General features: G+C 39.0%; 1 protein-coding gene and 1 non-coding gene across 2 annotated transcripts; both read right to left on the reverse strand.

Moving 5' to 3' along the window:
• Positions 1-3,759: 3,759 nt before the first annotated feature.
• On the reverse strand, positions 3,760-6,354 carry LOC126629490 (protein RETARDED ROOT GROWTH-LIKE-like). The gene is made up of 7 exons (XM_050299539.1): positions 5,873-6,354; positions 5,573-5,684; positions 5,204-5,363; positions 4,763-4,911; positions 4,521-4,672; positions 4,172-4,286; positions 3,760-4,075 (listed from the first exon to the last, which is right to left on the reverse strand). The coding sequence occupies exons 1-7, from the start codon at positions 6,262-6,264 to the stop codon at positions 3,935-3,937; spliced, it is 1,221 nt and encodes a 406-aa protein (XP_050155496.1). The 5' UTR covers positions 6,265-6,354; the 3' UTR covers positions 3,760-3,934.
• A 9,089-nt stretch (positions 6,355-15,443) lies between these two features.
• LOC126630880 (small nucleolar RNA snoR138) lies at positions 15,444-15,576 on the reverse strand. Its single transcript, XR_007626154.1, has one exon. It is a non-coding gene; the product is annotated as a small nucleolar RNA snoR138 (small nucleolar RNA).
• Positions 15,577-22,263: the final 6,687 nt, after the last annotated feature.

Here is a 22,263-nt window from a genome sequence, read left to right on the forward strand (position 1 = left end):
GTCTCAAACAAGCTCCATGAGCTTGGAATGACATGTTTACCTCATTTTTGGTTTCTTTGGGATTTAAAGCTTCTTATGCAGATCATTCCCATTTTGTAAAGCATGATGGTCTTCATATGGCTGTGTTATTACTATATGTGGATGATATTATACTTACTGGTGATGATGATGCTAGTGTCCAATCTGTGATTCAGCATTTGACCAAGGAGTTTGATATGAAAGACTTAGGTCTTCTTCGTTATTTTCTAGGTCTGCAAATTGAATATCATTCACAGGGACTGTTTGTTCATCAGTCTAAATATATACAAGATTTGCTGCAGAAGACATATATGGTTTAGTGCAAACCTTGCATTACTCTCTGTCACCCCAATCACAAATTACTCAATCATAGCAGTTCTTCATATTCTAATCCAACACATTACAGAAGCATTGTTGGGGCTCTACAATATCTAACATTCACCAGACCTGACATTGCATACTCAGTTAATCATGTTTGTCAGTTTATGCACACACCATTGGAGTCTCATTTTGTTGTTGTAAAAAAGATTTTGAGATATCTCAGAGGAACTATGGATTGAGGAGTTTGTTTTAGACCTGGAGATTTAGATATTCGAGTATACACAGATGCGGATTGGGCGGGAAATCCCAATGATAGACGTTCTACAACTGGTTTTGTGGTGTTTCTTGGTTCCTATCCTATCTCTTGGAGTTCTAAGAAACAACATACCGTCAGTTATTCTTCTACTGAAGCTGAATATCGAGATATGGCCACCACTGCTGAAATTGTTTGGATTCAACAGTTACTCAAGGACTTGTATATTTCGAGTTCTGTTTCTCCTATGTTACATTGTGATAATATCTCAGCTATGGCGCTGGCAACTAATCCGATTCTTCACTCCAAAGCTAAACATATTGAAGTGGATTGTCACTTTGTTATAGAACGTGTTTAACAAGGCATTATTTCTCTTCAGTTTGTATCCTTTACTGATCAATATGCAGATATCCTTACCAAGGGTTTATGTTCTCATTCTTTCAGTCATCATTGTTCCAATCTTATGCTTGGGGCTTCCCAACATAAACTTGAGGGGGAATGTTAGAATATAAGGGATATTTGTATTTTATCATTTGAGTTATGTAGAGGATGCCACATGTCTTTATATTAATAGTAGAAGTGCCTTGTAATGGCTAAGTTAACAGAAATAGAAAGACTCAGTTGCAAATATTCTTCTTCTCTCTAAAACCTCTTTGATACTTTCTCTCTCTAACTTCATAGCTAAGTTTCTTTAGCTTCAGCAATGTTATCACTTACCGCAAAGCGGGAAGCTTTGTTGGCTTGGAGTCGCCCTTTGCAAATCCTTTTTTCAAAGTGACAGTTTCGGCGTCCATCAACTTTTTAAGTTATGGCTAAAAGTTGTTTGCACTCACTTTGCACATTGTCTCTAACTCGTGTGGAGTTTCTGGACAGTGCTTTGGAGCTGGATTTATTTCTGGTTCTTCTTTCCCTTCTCTTGAGAAATTAAGCATACTAAATTGCATCGGCGTCACCCATCTCATAATTACTTGTCCAAACATCAAACATGTACACATTGTAAAAACGTTTCTTAACAACATGGACATTTCGGGGAGACTGGAGAATTTGTAAATCGCATCCGCTTTCGAAGAGAACGTAAATGGAAGTTGGGGTCAACATATTTGCCTCAAACTGCAAATTTCTATTGGGAGTCTGTTTTCATTTATGAGAAAAGTTCAATCTCGAGCTTTCCCGCCCTGAAAACATGTCACCTAGCTTGTTGGCCGATAGAAATAGATATGAGCATGGTGAGGACGACAACCAATCTATTTTGCGAATCTTTGCACGTCAAAACCTTTGCATTTTTTATGGCTATCTCCGGGTTAGTTTTTCCTAAATTTATGCATGCATGCTTTCTTGTTTTACTTAGAGATTATGTGCAGTTCATTGATTAATTAGATGGTAATGAATTCATCTCATAACATCAAACATGCATTGTTTTGTTTGTTTTTAGAAAACAAAATGCAATGCTGCGTAGATTTTCTCCTTTAATCCATAAAGGTTGTGATAGATTACATTGTTTCGAATTCTTACTACCCTATAAGATCGAACGGTGGGTGGCCGAGACTTTCTTGAACCCTAGGGCCTAGGAGAACAAGACGCTTAGAGCAGTTCCATAGTGGGCTATTGCCCGATGGACTGGCTCTCAAACAGGGCCAGAGAGCCTGAGTGGGGAGGTCCAGTGTGTGTTGGCGATGGAGCCCGAGCGGGCCCAAGGGAGAGGCCCGATAGGAGTTGCCAGCCCGAGAGCCCAAAGGCCACGTGATGCAAGGCTGACGTTAGCCCGAGAACACCGGAATATTTGGCAAGGATTCAGCCCGATTCCAATCTCGACTTAAAACTCCATTAAAAACTGTAATTTAAGCACAAAAATGATGCTAAAATGAAAAGGAACAAGATTCTACCACTGTGAGTAACAACCGTGGTTGAGATTGGCCGGGATCGGTCACGGAGCTCGCCGGATTTTGGAAAAACGAAATAGAAAGCACACAAAATATCAAAATCTGCAATAAACCTAGAAGTCAATTATCTTGCAGTGCTCTTCTCCAGAAATTTGTAGGAAAAAACGAAATCAAATTTGGAGTTGTAAAACATAAATTATAATAGAAATTTGATTTGTGATTTCGAATTTGCAGTGCTCTCTCTCTGCTTTGAGGAACAAGAAGAAAGACCTACTGGTCCTTCGATCCAAATCAGGTGCAAAATCTGCAGCTTCCTCCTTTGAGGTAGAAAACAGGGAGAAATGGGGGAGAAAAAGAGAGCGGGGAGGGAGACGGTCGGCCAGAGAAGAAAGGGAAGACAATGAGGGAGAGGGGAGTGAGAGAGTGGGAAGGAAGAAGAAAAAAAATGGTAGAAGTTTCGAGAGATAGGAAGAGATTTCCAAAAGGAAAAGATAAATTAATAATATAATATTAATTTATACAAAGTAAATATTATAATATTAATTATAAACAAATAAAAATACTAATATTTTATTGCCTATTGTCATGGCTATTCAGTGTAGGGGTGGAGATGCAAAAGGCAGTTACTGTTCATTAAGGGCACAGTTAGTGTTCATTGGGTGAATTAAATAGTGAATAGCCCTAGATCTTTGCAACGGTGGAGTTGCTCTTATACTCTATTACACGCTATAAAATCGTTGAGAATGTGACTCAAGTTTGCAAGGTTTTTGCTTGAACACGGAAGGAGTTTGCGGAAAATGATTCTTGGGTGCGTTTGGTACGCAGACGGAACGGAACGGAACGGGACGGGACGGGACGGAACGGGACGGGACAGGACGGAACGAAGGTGTAATTTTTGAAAAAGACATGGGGTATATTTGTCTTAAAATGGTAAAACATTGTGTTCCACAGACGTGGAACAAACCCGTTCCAGGAGGAGGAGGTGGGACGCAAAAACACCCAAAATCTGTCCCGTGGAACAGCTCGTTCCACCCATTTTTGGCGCACCAAACGCGGGACGGAACGTCTCGTCCCGTTCCGTCCCGTCCCGTCCCACGTACCAAACGCACCCTTAATTTCCGAGACTAGCGATACGAGGGATAAAATCAGCTTACCCGAGGATTCCCCCAGGCACTGTTGAAGTAATTCAATCTTATAGTTTTGAATTATTTTGTTTTTGCATGACTTGAGGTTTTGATTGATTAATTCAACATTGTATTTATCTTTCTGGAGATTGTGGAAGCCAACTGACACAAGGAAAATAGAGAGATTAGATTATACGATCAATTCAAATCATAGTTACACAAAATTAACTGGTATGAGAAGTGCAAGCAGCAACAAATTTGAGGGGGACCGTAAGATATACAAAGACCAGGACATTGTATAAGGGCACATTCGACTTCGTGCGTCATCGATCCTCGTGCTAAAGCGAAGCAAGTGCCGACCTGTGGGCAATGTCGTAAACGGAGAGAAGGATTTCAGCACCTATTAACGCAATGATGAGCCATTCCAAGAAATCTGACTTCCTGTTTTGGAGAATTTCCTGAAGAAAACGAATATTGTGCTGCAACGAAGAAAACAAAATGTCACCGCAACATCCACAGCAGTTGAAAACTAGTTCTTCAGATTTAGTAAACCAGTATTGAGTTGTTTCGTGTACCTCCACAAACTTCAACTTAAAATCAAGACTTGCAAATCTCTGAGTTAACTCAAATTCATCCCTGAGATATTCCCATATCTGAGCATATTTGGCATCCTTCCAGGCAATATCCGATCTGCAAAGTCGATCGATTTTTCATTAGTTAGATTAAACATGTCAAGAAACTAAAAACCGTCTCAAATGGGTGAAAAAGAATAGCGGAAAGGGTTTTTTGTCTTCTGATTCATTACTTTTCCTGTCAATCATAATCATACATGCAGATAACATTTATGCCCGTCTTATGGAGGATCACTGTTATCCAAAAACAAATTTCAGCTTAATAACTGCAATATGGATTTAAAACTATTACCTCTCAAAAAGTCCGAGCTTAAGAATCACATCAGCAAGATTAGAATTTGCCTTTCCCACTAACTGAAACAGTTTCTTCCTCTTCATTTTAAACTTCCCAGTAGTTTCCATTTCACGATTAATGTCCGTAAATTCTGCAACCATTCCATCAACCTAAAGGAGAAGAAACAGCGTTCTGAGATGAATCAAGAAGTTATGATTTCACAAGGTTGAAGTTCCCAAGATTATAAGAAGCATATATACCTGGCGCACATAGTAATCAAGTGCAATACTTTGACCTAGAACACTACCAATGGTACGGATTCCATCAACATTCAAGTACTGCAACATTATGTAATCTAATCCACCTTCCATCCATGTGTGCAAAGTGGGCTTTTCTCTCACCTCATACTCTGATTTCATAACAAAATAAAAGTTCAGATGTGAAAAATATCCCAAAAATTGTAATCCACAACCATTGGAGCAGCAACAATGAAGCAGAAAATATTACCCTGCAACATTAAAAATTAACGAAGGTAGCAGTCCAATAATATTGCTTAACCAAGAAATAAAATAACAATTAAGCGGCTTGAATACTCAGTCAATAAATAACTTTCTTAGCTAAAAGGCAACATGAAAGATGCAGAATCCAAAATTCATAAACTTGTTATCTCAAAAGATATAATTTTGATTATAGAGTCTCACCATCCTTTCTCATTTCAGGTAGCGATCCCGATGCGTGTTTTTCCACGATTTTCAAATACCCATCGATATCTTGTTCACGGACATTGAACAAGACAATGGAGCCATACTGAAAGACTACCATGTAACAACAGTCACTCCCACTTAAACTAAGACCCAAACCCTGAAACAAAGAAAGTGCATTCAACTTATAGTATCATTTTACGGGCAGATACACAAAATTCAGGTAAAATGAAGAGGCAGTAAAAAGTACAAGATTATCCCATTTGTAGAAGGGTCTTACTCTTATGATCCCTTTCTTTGTTAGGAAAAAAACACTACTAAATCAGAACCGAAAGCACTGGAAATCAAAGAAAAACACGGCAAACTTACGTCATTAGAATCGGAAAGCTCCCCGAACTTAAAAACAACGTAATTAGTCATTCGCGACGTAGGTGGGATGAAATTCAGCCTGTTCTGCTCCACCAAGCTTCTTAAATCCACACTACATTTCACAAAGACACATGCAAATTAGAAAGACCAAGTAAAATCACAGAATTCATACTCTCATCCAAAACAATATGAACACTAAACTAGTGAAAGCCTCTGCCTTTTCGATTCCAAACATTTCTGGGGAATTTTGAAACAAAAAGTTACTAAATTAAAAAAATATGAAATATCAGAAGACAGAACCTGGTGGAGAAGAAGTATGCTCGAACAGGAATCGAGGGCTTGGAGTCTTCGTCCACGGTGGCTTTGTAGCCATCGCCGACCTCCGAGCACGACACCGGCTCGTTCCACTCCAACGTATCGGCATGCATGACCGACGAAATGCAGCGCACGACGGCGAGGGCGAAACTGGAGGCGATGCCGTGGATTCTGAGAGTCGGAATCGAAGAGCACGGAGAAGTTGTGATCGAATGGCGGTTTAAGGTTTTGGAAATGGAAGGAGAGTGGGGATGGAGTAGGGTTATGATTGTACGGACGGTGACGGGAGGAGTGGATGGGGAGGAGGAAGAAGAGAAGGAGGAGAAGGAGGGAAAGAGACGCGCCGCCTTGAGGTGGGCGTCGATGGCACGCCGCATTTGGGTTTCGGGGTTTAGGAGAAGGAGAAGGGTAGTATGAGTTCTTCTGACTCAGTCCCAGTTGGCTCGTCCTGGGGTTTATCGGATTTGGATACTCGTCAGATTCCCTCCCTGGGGATGACACACGGAAAAATCGTGCGGTCACAATTAATTTATTTTTATAATTTTAAAAGTAAAACAATTTTGTTTTGTGTAAAAAATATAAAAAAGAAAAAAAATTGTGACCATATGATTTTTTATCAATGATCCGTATTCGTTAATCCCTAGGATCCCTAGAGAGTGGATCTTGCGAGAATTCAAATCCGGATTTATTGATGGACAATTTTCCTACGCGGAAAAACAATTTTTATAATTTTTTTATTTTTAAAAAGAATAATGTTAGGGGGATTAAATTTATAGAAGAAATTTGCAAACTAAATGATGTGTCATCAATAGAAAATAAGCACGATTATTAACGTTTAAGTAATAATTCAATTATCAACTTCTATATCATTTAATTTACAAAATTTAGTCTTCCTAGCATTACTCTTTTTAAGACATTACCATTTTTTTTTTTGGACAAAGTTTCATTACCACAAGGCACAAGCAGACAATTACAAATCAATTACAGGGGTGTCAGGTGGTACATATGTTCGAGCGATCAATTTCTTGATCGGAATGTAAGTAGCACATAATGCAAATAATTTTAAACCCATATACAACCATTCCACAAACCGCACCTTTAGAACGAGGAGCCCCGAGGCAGATAGCCTCATGGACGAGATGTGGCATACCAAGCATCGAAACCCTTACTAAAGCCATCGTAACCAGCGAGACTACAAAATTGCCGTAGTGACACAAACAACTTGTTGAAGCAACACATAACTAATGACGTGTCCACAGTGGAGATGCAAGTGCAGAATTGGCAGGAGGCGTGGGACGCCAACGGTAGCCGGGACAACACTCATAGGGGTGGGGCGGGAGGGGATACCCAGCCAGAACTACCTATTAAGAGATATAAACCAGTCACAAGTTAGTTACAACAGTAAATAGTTAATTATGGTATTTGTGTAATTAGGTGTAGAAGATAAGGGTACTGATGTAATGAGCCTCTGTGGCTATATATATTCTGGTGTACTGACAATTAATGTTAATCAATGAAAATATCCCTTTCAACATTTTCTACATGGTTTCATCGCCAACCGCCTCCCGGCATTCCTCGATCCTCCATTTCTTCCGCTCAGTTTCTCTGATTTTTGTTCAATTTGATCGGAGTTCTTCGTTGATTTGGTTTTCTGATCACTGTTCTTGATAGGAACTGGCGTCTTTGAGTCGGTGATATCTGGATTTCCTTCTTCTCACCGATTTCATTTCTCGATCGATCTCTCATTTCTTGATCGATTTTCTGCTCTCTGTCTTGCTGATGTTTATCATGGCTTCCCCCTTTCACTCGTCGTCTCCGATTAACTCACCGCCATTACCAAACCCTAATTTTTCTGCAAATTCTCAACCTCAAAACTCGTATATGTCTCTTACGATTCAAAATATTGGTAGCATGGTGCCAATCAAACTCAAACGCACCAATTATCTCCCATGGCGTGCGTTATTTGCTCCGATTTTACGCCGGTACAAACTTCTTGGTCTCATTGACAGTACTGAGCCATGTCTGGCTCCACTTCTTCCTAATCGATCTCTGAATCCAGCTTTTGAGCAGTGGTTTGAAAAAGATCAAAATCTCTTGATCTGGCTCAACTCGACCCTATCTGAAGATCTCATTCCTTTCACTGTAGGTGTTTCTACATCTCGAGAGCTTTGGCAGAAGCTTGAACAACGTTTTGGTGGAGTTTCTAAAGCTCATGTCCACCAGCTTCGCTCTCGTCTTCAGTCAATCCAAAAAGGCTCTCAATCGATCTCGGAATATCTACAACAAATCAAGGAAATTTCAGATTCTCTCAATGCGGTCGGCGCCCCTATATCTGATCGTGATCTAATTGCTACAACGCTTCACGGTCTTCCTGATGAATTCGAGTCCTTTATTGACTCTATCATGCTGCGTTTGTCTTCTACTTCTCTTGATGAATTACATGGTCTGTTGCTGACAAAAGAGATTTCCATGGCTCGTCGCAAACAACCTCTATCCATCGCTGCTACTGAGCCCTTTCAAGCGTTCTCTGTCCAATCTCAAGCACCTTTACTGCCGACGCCTTCTTCACAGGCCTTTGCTGCATATAGTCATCATCTTCAATCTTCTTTTCGTTACAATTCTAATCGAGGCAAAAACAATCGTAATGTTTTCAGAGGCAATCGCAATTTTCGTCCTCATCGTGAACACCACACTGGCTTTTATCGTGATGGTCCATCTCATGCCCCTACTTCAGCCTCTCAGTCCACCACTCAACGTTATTCATCTATTCATAAGAATACATGTTAAATATGTGGCTTCACCAGTCACGAAGCTATTGATTGTTTTGACAGAATGAATCCTGAGATATTTGGACGCGTGCTACCAGCCAAACTTGCAGCTCTTTGTGCTTACTACTCGTCAAAACCATCCCCATCTTGGTTGTTAGACTCTGGTGCCACATCCCATATTACCAATGACATTGCCAATCTCTCAGTTGCCTCTCCCTACACTGGTGAAGACAAAGTATATATAGGAGATGGTAAAGGTCTGTCTATTCACAATATTGGTACCTCTTCTTTAAATACATCTCATACTTCCTTTAAGTTGAGTAATGTATTACATGTACTTGCTATGAAACACAACTTATTATCTGCCTACCAATTTTTAAAAGATAATAATTGTGCCTTGACTCTTGACCCTGATGGATCTACTGTAAAGGATCGTGTTTCGGGGAAGACGCTTTTGCGGGGACAAGTTAAAAATGGTTTCTATCCTCTTCAAGGCTCAGGTCATCCCCCTTCTTCATCACTCTCGGCTTTCATCAGTGTCAAAGCTCATGTACAGATTTGGCATCGAAGATTGGGTCATCCATCTTCTTCTGTCTTTCGCAAGGTTCTTTCAAGCAATAAACTTGTGGTACATGGCAGGACTACTGGTGATCTCTTCTGTTCCGATTGTGCTTTAGCTAAAAGTCACAAGCTTCCTTTTGGATTTGCTCGTTCTACAACTACTCAAAGCCTCCAATTGTTACACTGTGATCTTTGGGGTCTTGCCCCCATCACTTCACCTAGTGGTTTTAAGTACTACTTGTTACTAGTAGATGATTACAGTCGATATAGTTGGTTATTTCCATTAAAGGCTAAATCTGATGCTTATTCTACTTTCATTGTATTCAAACAATATGTGGAAAATCTTCTTGGAAATAAAATCAAAGTTGTGCATTCAGATTCTGGTGGTGAGTTCATTAGTGCAATGTTTCGGTATTTTCTTCATACTCATGGTATTGTTCATCAATTAACATGCCTTTACACCCCTGAACAAAATGGCTGTGCTGAAAGAAAGCACCGACACATTGTGGAAACTGCCAGAACATTACTTGTTGCCTCTAATACTCCCCAACTCTATTGGGTGTAAGCTTTCTCCACGGCTGTGTTCCTTATTAATAGAGTACCAATCTCTGGACTTTCTAAATCTCATTGGGAATTGCTCTTTTACAGGCCACCCGATTACTCCCGTCTTAAAGTTTTTGGCTGTAGATGTTTCCCGTGGCTCAAACCTTATACTCATTCCAAGCTGGATGCTAAAAGAAAAAGCTGTGTTTTTCTGGGTTACAGTTTACAACACAAGGGATATCGATGCCTTAACCCAGTCACTAGTTGTATCTACATTTCTCGACATGTCCAGTTTGATGAAGCCACATATCCTTTTCAGTCTCCTCCCACCAGTCCAGCTATTTCTTCGGAATCTGTTTCAACTCCCATGGATCTGCAATTCACTGTTCCTCACAACATTGGTGTTTCTTCTGGCTTTTCAGTTCTAGATTCGAGTTCCCACTTTGGTTCTTCTCAAGGTCCTATTCCTGCAACTACTGCCTCCCTTACAGAATCTCCACATCCACCATCTCCACAGGCTGCACCAATTATTTCTCTGCCCCCTGCCAACACCCATCCTATGATCACTCGTTCTAAAGCTGGTATTTTCAAGCCCAAAGTATATGTAGCTACAAAACATCCTCTTCCATCTGATCTTGATTTTGTTCCAAATACATATTTGCAAGACTCTAAACATGCTCATTGGAGATCTGCCATGCAAGATGAGTTCAATGCCTTACAATCAACAGGGACGTGGACATTTGTTCCTCCATCTTCATCCTCCAAGTGGGTTTTCCGCATAAAAAAGAAACCTGATAGTACTGTTGAATGATTTAAAGCTCGTTTAGTTGCCAATGGGTATCATTAGCAAGAAGGAATTGATTTTCAAGAAACCTTCAGTCCTGTAGCTAAACCAGTCACAATTCGCGTCATTTTGTCACTGGCTGTGCAGTTCAATTGGTTTTTAAATCAATTAGACATCAGTAATGCCTTTCTTCATGGTGATTTAAAGGAGGATGTATACATGCAGCAGCCTCCAGGTTTCACTGATCTCAGTATGCCCCATCATGTCTGCAAATTACGGAAATCCCTTTATGGTCTCAAACAAACACCTCGTGCTTGGTTTGACAAACTGTTTCAAGCTCTTATTCAGCTTGGTTTTAGGCAATCTTCCTCCGATGCTTCTTTATTTGTTCTTCACAGTACCACTCCTATCCTAGTACTTATGTATGTCGATGACATATTAATCACTAGACCTGACTCTTCCCTCTGCACTCTATTCATTCAAAAACTAAGTGTTATTTTTCCTGTCAAAGACTTGGGTCCCTTGCACTATTTCCTGGGATTAGAGGTTCATCGATCATCCACAGGTCTCTTCCTTCATCAAACCAAGTATTTACTGGATCTTCTCAGCAAAACCAATATGGCTGGTGCAAAGCCTTGCTGCACTCCACTTGGATCTAATAAATTGGATCACACTGGTCCTCTTTTGTCCAATCCAACTGAGTACCGTTCTATTGTAGGTGGTTTACAGTATTTAACATGGACGCGTCTTGATATTTCCTTTGCTGTGAATCAAATCTGTCAGTTCATGCATGCTTCTTGAGACCAACACATGCAAGCTGCAAAACGTGTTCTTCGTTATCTCATGGGTTCTGTGTCTGAATGACTATGGTTCAAAAAGGGTGCCACTACTCTCACAGCCTTCTCAGATGCAGATTGAGCTGGCTGTCCTTTTGATAGGCGTTCCACCAGTGGTTACACTGTCTTTCTGGGATCCAATCTTATCAGTTGGAGTGCCAAGAAACAAGCTACTGTGGCACGATCATCAACGGAAGCCGAATATCGTTCTCTTGCCCACACTGCCGCTGAACTGACTTGGATATGCAAAATCTTCCGTGACATTGGTTTCCCCCTCTCCCAGGTTCCTACCCTCTGGTGTGACAATATTTCAGCCATCTCCCTTGCTTCTAATCCGATATTCCATACTCGAACTAAACATGTGGAGATCGACTATCATTATATTTGCGAGTTGGTTTTGGCTAATCTCATCAAGGTCCATTTTGTTTGCAGTCAGGATCAGTTAGCCGACATTCACACCAAATCTCTTTCCAAAAGTCGATTTCAGTTTCTTAAATCCAAGCTTCCTCTTGGTTCCTTAGTTGATCCCAACCTCAGCTTGAGGAGGTGTATTGAGAGATCTAAACCAGTCACAAGTTAGTTACAACAGTAAATAGTTAATTGTGGTATTTGTGTAATTAGGTGTAGAAGATAAGGGTACTGATGTAATGAGCCTCTGTGGCTATATATATTCTGGTGTACTGACAATTAATGTTAATCAATGAAAATATCCCTTTCAACATTTTCTACACTACAATCGTCATTGAAACGCCACCACAGCCCATAAGCTTGCATAAGACCTGTTAGCACCAAGAGCCGCAAGATATTTCCGCCGTCCGGTAGGGTGAGAAACGGGGGTAATGTTCAGATAATTACAAGATGACACGAGTCGTAGAAACACAAAAAACATCATCGTCCAAAGTGGACATAATATAATCGGGGAGTCACCATAGTCAATAAGTTCCAACCCAACGCCACTTCCCAAATCAACAAAGCGGTCCGACACCATGTTACGTTCTTCGTAAATGTGTACTATACTGCAGTTCCATCTACACTGATAAACTCCTGACAACCCAATATACGGGTAGGATGATGAGGGTAACCAAACTCTAACTCGAAACATTTTCTTATTCCGCCATTTCCATGGGAACCAAGAAGTAAAAACAAAAGTAGGAAAAATCATGGCAGTTGTAGTCTTCCAAGTTCCAAGAAACCCACTCAACAATATCATTAGTTTACAGTGATTGGATCATAGTGATTCTCCGATGGAGTATAAGGAGTTTACATTTCCAAGTTGAAAGCTTTTGTTGCACTTTGTCAATCACGCGTAGAATTAGAGGAACTCCCAAATACTTACCAAGGTTTTCAGTCACAGGAGATCTACAAATTTCAGTAATATCAGTAGCAACCAGAGAGTCCAAATGTTGCCATAACAGCTCCCTGGTGCTGTTACAAGGGTTAACATAAATCATGGTGAATAATACATTGCATGTAGAAGAAAAAACTAGAGCAGACACCGCCTGATCAAGCCAGTCCACTACTTCTAATTTGCATTTTTGATCATCCCATAGCACCCACATACCTCCCGAGAAACCCCAGCATCAACTAATCATATGTTGGAAACCCCAATGACTTGATCACCTTCTGAGCTTCGGCCCTACTGATTCGAGGCTCAACCATGACACAAATACTGACATTATTTATTCTGGAATGATCTTTGACAGAGGCCCGCAAAGACTTCCTCCCTGCACTTCTAAAATTTCAACAAAGAATATTCATAATAAAATGGAATTTGAGGTGAGAGATGGCCTAGACCACAGGAGTCAGTTGATAACCATGTCCTCCCCGCTATTAGGGAGAGCACGATCACACTTGCTAGCCTCATTAGAAGGTTGTCCAGTGAATTTTAGAGAAGTGTTTTGCTGATCTTCACGACATGTCTCTGGAACCATAGAGTAGGATACCCTTTCGGACTCATCTTCGTTTTCATTCGATGTCATCTTTATATTGTTATTGGTCGCATTACCATAAGGGTCTACAGTATAATTCCAAAAATATTTGGAGGTTGTACAACCATTATATCGGCTGCCCATTTTCTGCACTCTCCGCATTGCCACTATGATCATGTGCATAAGAGTAATGAGTAAGTGCTGAAATTTTCCTGCAACTCTTTGTAGCTTTTTGCCTGAGGGCATTAACATTGGTACTAGGACTAGCATGAACAGGCTTGTGCATAGTTAGCCCATTGGCATTGGTCAAATCTTTGAGGACCTTTCTAGGCCTCCCAACTTTTTTCTTTCCTGAAGCAATCTGGTTCTGCTTAATTACCTCTAGCAACGGTAGACTTCTCCTCCGGTTTCTTTCCCCAATCTTTTAAAAACTCATTGGATTCCCTCAGCCTCAAAGCAATGCTCTTTGTTGTGCCCAACCTCGCATCACTTGAAACAAATCAAAGGTAAATTATGAGAATGCCCTTTTCCAGTCAGTTTAATATCAGCGGATTTCTCCAATTCATATAAACCTTATCAGAAAATCGAATCGACTGGAACATCCATCTATTCTGTTTCTTAGGCCATTTCCATCGGCCAAAGAGTTTTAGGCCAAAATATGGCCCTTTTTGACACAAACTCATCTCCAATAAAGGGTTGTGCCAAAATTGTTTTGGACCCACTGGGCCAAAATCCAGCCACATGGCCAGTGGGCCGGGCAACATAACCAGTCAGCCAGCCCGAAAAGTTACGCCTAGCTGTCAGCAACCCACTTGCTAGCTAACATCAGTTAGCTGTTGGATTTGAATTTTTTTTCCAATAGATACCTAAGCCATTTCTACACTATTTCTCACATCCGTTTCACTCTTATATATTATCTTATCTCATTTTATTTCAATTCTTCACATTCTTTAAACTCCTATCCGAAATTTTTTTTTTTTTTTTGAAGCAAAACATACATAGCATTCCGAAAAATTATTATGATTACATAAAGATAAGAAATATGAAGAGTTACTCATTTAGAAATATAGTAGTTTAATTCAATTAACCAATAAGGTTAACAAACAAACTTAAAAATAATAAATTATTGAGGGGGCTAAAAAATAGCCCCCTTGGTTGGAGATTATATATAAATATGGTCTGACACTGTTCATTAAAAAAAAAAAATCTTGCAAGGCTATAATCTGGATGGGGGGGGGCTAAACATAGCTCATTCGGTTGAAGATAGCCGTACAATATATCTTTTTTATTTACGATAAATACAACTTCTTTTATAAGAAAAATAAGATTAAATATTACTAAAGCAAATTGGGCCTATAATCAGCTTGAAACCGTACTTTCATCAAATATCAAGTCGATGTGTTTCACCACGTACTAACTTATACAGCTTTATTTAGAAAGTGAGGGACCAAGATTATGTAATAGTTGGGTCCAATGATGCCCAAAAAAAGTAAAAATAAAATGATCAATACATTTGCACCTACTTTGTTCTCTTTAAGAAACAAGGCAAGCCTTGTCTTTTTGAAAGGAGAGAGTTAACTTCAGACCTCGGTGCCAAGATGAATGCTTTAAACTAATTTACAAATCTTTTGCTATTAAGTTTATGTATAATTTATATATTATTGCATGTTGTATTTTCCTACCAATTGATTTTTTCTTAATATTTTTTGAGAGCTGCTAGACCCATCCCGTTGTCTTATTTCTCTACCTACGTTATATTTACACCCACTATAAAAACTTAAAAAATTAAAATGTTATTTTCCCACCCACTATTATTCCTAAAATAACCCTATATATAATTAGAGATAAATTTATCTTAAAAAAAAAAAGAATATAAACAAATAATATTACTCTCTTCTAAAAGCCAAAAAAAAAAAAAAACCGTTTCCTTTCCAAATTCCAACTTTTGGGGGGGGGGTGAAGAATTCTGGGTTTTCATTCGTTGCTTATCCCCTTTTGTTTTCTTTTTCATATGCATTTCCCCTTTCCAAATTCCAAGGGCTCATCCAAGGAAAAGTTCAGAAATAAAGAACTAGGAATATATATTTGTTTTCGGAGTTCACTGCGGTTTCAAAATTAAAATAATTAACTGAAACCAAATGTTCGAAAACGAACCAAGGATGAAGCAATGGAGTTCATCACCATCAAAAGGCTTTGAAACAATGTGTGCCCAGTATGAAGCAAATGGTGTGAGATTTGTGTTTCACCTTCTGGTTATTCGAAGGGCAATTAATTATATAAAATTCAACAATACTGTAGAAAGGAAAAGAGGGAAACAGTTGTTCAAGGAAAACTCAATAAAAAACAAATCTACCCTAACCTAGTGAAAACGAATTCCAGGAATTCTCATAGGAAAACGTGAAACAAATTGCACCATAACCTAATGCAAATTCAAATAAAAAGTCACGCGATGCTTCAATTGTACGATGTCGACAATTCAAGATGACCCACATAAAGTTATCTTTTACCTCTTTGACGGAAATATAATCATCTACTTCTTCAATAGAAACGTCATCTTGTAAGTTCATTCTTTTTGCTTTTTTTGAATGAAAGGAGATGGGAAGGATGAGTTAGAGTTTAAGGGAGACAAATTTTCTAAACATAGCGTGAGAGTTGTCACATCCAAACTTTTCTATTTGGGTAAATTACATAGTAGCCCCTCAGGTTTGAGGTCTATTGCAATCTTATACAACATCTTTAAAACATTTCACTTTCATACCTCAAGTACTATTTTATTTCAATTTCATACAACCGTTAGATTTTTCATCCATGGATTTGTTAAATGCTGACGTGGCTGCCACATATATGACACGTGGCTGCCAAATGTCTGCCACGTGGCAAATAAAATAATTTTTTTATTTTTTTTTTAAAAACCTGAAATTGGAAGAAGAACAAAAAAAAAAAAAAAAAAGGGACCGAACCCAGAAGAAGGAGGAAGAAGAAGAAAGAGGAGGAGGAGGATGAGGAGGAGGAGGAAGAAGAAGAAGAAGAACAAAAAAAAAAAAGAAAAGGGACCGAACCCAGAAAAAGGAGGAAGAAGAAGAAGAGAAGAAGAAAGAGGAGGAGGATGAGGAAGAAGAAGAAGAAGAAGAAAAAAAAAGAAAAAAAAAAGAAAGGGACCGAACCCAGAAGAAGGAGGAAGAAGAAGAAGAGAAGAAGAAAGAGGAGGGAGGAGAAAGAAGAAGAAGAAGAAGAAAAAAAAGAAGAAAAAAAGAAAGGGGTCCGAACCCAGAAGAAGGAGGAAGAAGAAGAAAGAGGAGGAGGATGAGGAAGAAGAAGAAGAAGAAGAAAAAAAAAGAAAAGAAAAAAGAAAGGGACCGAACCCAGAGGAAGAAGGAGGAAGAAGAAGAAGAGAAGAAGAAAGAGGAGGAGGAGGGAGAAGAAGAAGAAGAAAAAAAAAAGGGTCTGAACCCAGAAGAAGAAGAAAGAGAAAGAGAAGAAGAAGAAGAAAGAGAAAGAGAAGAAGAAGAAAGAGAGAAAAAAAAAAAAGGGACGGAACCCAGAAGAAGAAGGAGGAAGAAGAAGAAGAGAAGAAGAAAGAGGAGGAGGAGGAGGAAGAAGAAGAAGAAGGAAAAAAAAAAAAAAAGGGTCCGAACCCAGAAGAAGAAGAAAGAGAAAGAGAAGAAGAAGAAAGAGAGAAAAAAAAAAGTGGCAGATATGTTTTTTTTTAAAAAAAATTAAAAAATTATTTTATTTGCCACGTGGCAGACATTTGGCAGCTACGTGTCATATATATGGCAGCCACGTCAGTATTTAACAGATCCATGGATGGAAAATCTAACGGTTGTATGAAATTGAAATAAAATAGTACTTGAGGTATGAAAGTGAAATGTTTTAAAGATGGTGTATAAGATTGTAATAGACCTCAAACCTAAGGGGCTACTATGTAATTTACCCTTTCTATTTTCTTTTCTATATAAAAAAAAGTAATGCAAAAGGGGGTAACTAAGATCCTTATTAGTCATTTTACAAATGGACAAATTTGTAATTAAAAAATTCATAAAAAAGCGAGTGGAAAGATAAGACATTGGGTGGAAATAACACCTCTCTATTTTTTTAGTATAATTTAAATTTTTTTGTGGTATCTTGATTTCATATGCTATAATTTATTTTTATTGATATTAAAATGAAATTTGTTACAACCCAAATGAATTGCTAGATACACCTTCAGTCAATATTGTGCTTGAAATTTTTGAGTTTGAATAAAAAGCAACCGTGACCTGAAAAAGAAAGCATAGTGATATTCAATTTAGATCTGCGTGTTTACAACTGCATGTAAACCAAATAGTCATTTCTCGTTTATCGACCCAGAAAACAATATGAAACAAAAAGACATATATAATACAACTTCTTATGAGCGAGCTAAGTTAAAAATTAGGGTATACAAACAATTACCTAAGTTTTGAACTAATACCTAATATTTGTCTAGCCCAAAAGGCGTGGGCAGCTAGGTTAGTTTTGGGTTTGCCTAGAGAAAATGGTAGTGCAAGTTTTTCTTGGTTAACATTAGGTTAGAGCGACATTAGGTGCTTAAAGATTTAAATAATGTTACGTTGATTCTAGTTTAGGGTTCGGGGTCAAGGTTGATGAGCATCAGGATCCGAACTACCAACTTTCTTTCTAACATGCAACTTGGATGGCTTGAAACTTATTGTAGTTGATCCAATGCACAGATTATAGCTAACAAGGGAACGTGAGCTATGTTTAGACTGTCGTGAGATAGGATAGTTTTAGTATACTGATAACAGTGTCATAATATTAATTCAACCTAGTATGAGAGGACGAGATGAACCGTTAATTCGCACAATTGGTCATCGCGCTTGGTTGAAAAACTAGTGGCGGGAAGCTACTGTGTGCTGGATTATGACTGAATGCCTCTAAGTCAAAATCTGGGTTAGAAGTGACACATGCACCTGCCGTCTAATTGCCGACCTGCAGTAAGGGCCTCGGCCCCCAAAGGCTCACGTTAATGGTCAAGTCATCGTGGCGGATGAGTCGTGGTGGCCGTCTTGAATTATAATTTTCACCGTGCGGCGGGTATAATCCTTTGCAGATGACTTAAATATGTGACGGGATATTGTAAGTGGCAGAGTGGTCTTGTTGCCATGATCACTGAGATTCAGCCTTGCGTCACTTCGATTCGTCCTTTCCCTTTTCGTCCTTCACACAACCGTTTCAATTGACTCATGTTTTGAGAGGCGAGGCTATTAGTCGACAATTGGGCAAAAATTCCTAACACTTACGCCTATCCGACAATCCTGCAAAATCGTTTATCGATCTTAAAGTTGGCTACCAAATTCATGTCTGGACTTTAATTCTGCCATGTTTTTTTTCCAAGTCATGTCAAGACTTTAGCTTTGCCATGTATTTTGACATATAGCCTCGCTTTATGTCGACAACAAGCAAGGCTAGTACAACCCATGTGATTTGCTATGACATGTCAAAAGGCATTCGAGCCTCGTTTTATGCCGACAACAAGCGAGGCTAAGGCTACCTATGCACATTGTCAATGGCACATCGTTAATTCAAGCTTCTTACATGTCACAAGGTTGGTTTGAGACTCGGCATACACATTATAATATGGATGGGAGACATAATCAATATATTAGATATAGTATTTAATTAAAAATGAAGATGCCAAGTCATGACAAGTTGGTTATTTCTCTAGTCTAATCAGCCAATCATTTTATTACATGTGTATGTAATTAGATTGTTAGGGATTGTAATATTGTACATGGCCTTTGCTATATATACTATACTTCTGTGCAATTATAATTCATTCCAAGAAAGAGGAACATATACAGAAAAGCTATCTCTTAGTTTCTTTATGGTATCAAAGCCAGATTGTCCTATATGTGAAGCCCAACGGCCACACGTACTCCACGTCACCCCGTATATGTTGTCTACGTGTTAGGCTTGAACATTTGTCATACTTGAGGGGGCGTGTTGAGAATTAATCGCACATTGTTAGGAGGATGGACCTTGCATTTGCTTAAAAGTACTTGGGCTACTCCCCATATTGCCAATTGGTTTTATAGTGGAATCCCAATTTCTTCATGGTATCAGTAGCTTTACCATTCATGAAGCTATTGATTGTTTTGATTGCATGAATCCAAAGATATCTAGCAAAATTCCTTCTACCAAACTTGTTGCGATGTGTGCCCACTTTACCTCCAAACCTACTCCATCATGGCTCATAGACTCCGGCGCAACTTCTCATATCACCAATGACATCTCCAACATTATTTTGTCCTACTCGTTAAACTGGCAAAGACAAAGTTTGTATTGGTGATGGTAAATGTTTGTCCACTTAACTTTTGGCTCTTTTTCATTGCATACTTGTAATGCTTTATTTTCATTAAAAAAAAATGTTCTTCATGTTCCTAAAATGAAGCACAATCTATTATTTTCTTTTCAATTTCTCAAAGACAATTATTGTTCATTGACGCTTAACTCTAATGGATCCATTGTCAAGGACCGTTTTACGAGGAAGATGCTTTTGAAGGGTCTAGTTAGGGATGGTTTTTATCCTCCACAAAGCTCTCCTCATATTGGTACATCTTCTCCAACTTCATCATCAGTTCTTATCAAGTGTCAAAGCTCCAATACAAATATGGCATCGTAGATTAGGGCCATTCATCATCCTCTATCTTTAGAAAGGTTATTTATGGCAATAAACTTGCTTTGCAAGGTAAAACTTCAGTTGAATTCTTTTGTTTAGACTGTGCTATATCTAAGAATCATAAGTTGCCATTTAGTCTTGCTACTTCATTTTTTGTGCAAAGTTTAGATCTATTGCATTACTTGTTACTAGTGGATGATCATAGCAAGTATTGCTGATTTTTTTCTTTAAAGGCAAAGTCTGAGGTATGTTCTACATTTTTGCATCAATTTAGTTGTCCTCGTACACTTAAATAGAATGGATGTGTAGAAAGAAAACACGAGCATCTTGTAAAGACAATTGGAACTCTCTTGGTTGCATCTCATGTCCCTCAGGAATACTAGGTTGAAGCTTTTTCTACTACAGTTTATTTGATTAACATATTGCCTATTTTTGGTATTGCCAAATCCCCATGGGAACTGTTATTTATAGATATCCTGATTATACTAGGCTCAATATCTTTGATTGTCATTGCTATCCATGATTAAAACCCTATATTTCCTCTAAGTTAGATGGCAAAAGCAAGAGATGTCTCTTTCTTGGGTATAGCTTATTGCACAAAGGACATAGGTGCTTAGATCCTAATAATAATAGAGTATACATATATCAACATGTTTTATTTGATGAAACCACTTTCCATTTCACAAATCCTCTTACCATTCAACTCCATCATCTAATACTTCAACTCCTATAAACTTGCAATTTCTCATTTCTTCGCATAAAACCATCTTTTTCTACTTCAAGTAATTCATCATTACCACCTATTTCATCTTCAATAATCTCCTCATTATCTGATCATGTTCCTTTACATACCAATACCTCAAGTAATTCATCATTGCTATCTCAGTCCACTTCCAGCACTCTACCTCTGCACAATATACATCCTATGGTCACAAGAACCAAAAATGGTATTTTTAAGCCAAAAACTTACACTGTCACTAAATCTCATTTACCTACTTCCACTGAATTTGCACCTATTACCTGCAATCTGGCTTCCACATATGCTCATTGAAGGTTAGCTATGCAAGATGAATTTAATGCCCTTCTGTTGATGCACAAAATCGAAGATCTTGGAACAACGTAAATCCGACCGTGAATTTGCAGGATATGTAAATAACACAAGATGTATCATGGTTCACCCCAAGGTTTGGGCTACGTCCACACTGATATTGTATTTCTCTGAGAAGTGAAGGGAGTGAGGGAGAGAGCTTCTAAGGGTCAGAGAACTCTTCCCATGGCCTAAGAAATGGCCTCCTCTAATTGTGAGGGTGAGGAGTCCTTTTATTAAACAAGGACTCCTCACTTATTACATATTTGCCCATTCCTTTATTACATAATTACATTTAATTCCACAAGGGTAAAGGAACAGCACCACTGCTTGATAACTGGAAAGTTCCTAAGTGTGTCAACCGCTGTGCTCTGTGGCAAGGCAGACTGGCAAAAATGTCCAACCTTTACTCACATTCGAGAAAACACTCCCAACAAGATTGCTTGCTCAAAAATCGAAGAGGCACCGCTTTTCGAATCTCGAGAGCCAGACTCCCAACAGGATTACTTGCTCAAAAATCGGAGAGGCACCGCCCTCCGAATCTCAAGAGCCAGACTCCCAACAGGAGTACTTTCTCAAAAATCGAAGAGGGCCAGACTTCTAACATGATTTCTTTCTCAAAAATCGAAGAGGCACCGCTCTCTGAATCTCAAGAGCCAGACTCCCAACAGAATTGCTTTCTCAAAAATCGAAGAGGCACCGTTCTCCAAATCTCGAGAGCTAGATCCCCGACAAGATTTCTTGTTCGAAAACCGAAGAGGCACCGCTCTCCGAACTTCGAGAGCCAGATTTCCTTGGATAAAGCTTGTCTGCAATCTTCACACGCAACATCAGCTTTCTAGATACCACAGACCACTTTTTCAAAGTGCTCTGACAAAGTTAAAACACATGAAACTTGCAGCTCCTAGTACATTGCTATGACCAAGAAGGGTAAAGGAATAGCATTACTACTTGTTGTTAGGGAGACTCCTATAAATGTCGACCTCCATCCTCTACGGACAGGCAGACCTGCAAAAATACTCAACCCTTCCTCATATCTGAGAGGGCACTCCCAACGAAGCCTCTCGAAATACTCAGCTTTCTTCCCCCCCAATAATACCTATGCAAACCAGCCACACGAGAGCAAGAATATCTTATATCATCAGGGTCAAAAGCAAGAGTATCCCATATCATGCTTTTTCCCTGTCTTTTCCTTTGCCCTTGTTTTT

Source organism: Malus sylvestris, chromosome 7 (assembly GCF_916048215.2).
Source record: "Malus sylvestris chromosome 7, drMalSylv7.2, whole genome shotgun sequence".
In the NCBI taxonomy this organism is placed as follows: domain Eukaryota; kingdom Viridiplantae; phylum Streptophyta; class Magnoliopsida; order Rosales; family Rosaceae; genus Malus; species Malus sylvestris.

Excerpts from the sequence above, each read along its gene's own strand:
- LOC126629490 (XM_050299539.1), bottom strand. The coding sequence starts at position 6,264 with ATGCGGCGTGCCATCGACGCCCACCTCAAGGCGGCGCGTCTCTTTCCC. Across the intron at positions 5,685-5,872 it reads GCATACTTCTTCTCCACCAG|TGTGGATTTAAGAAGCTTGG; the intron begins GTTCTGTCTTCT and ends TGTGAAATGTAG. Across the intron at positions 4,076-4,171 it reads TTAAGTTGAAGTTTGTGGAG|CACAATATTCGTTTTCTTCA; the intron begins GTACACGAAACA and ends TCTTCGTTGCAG.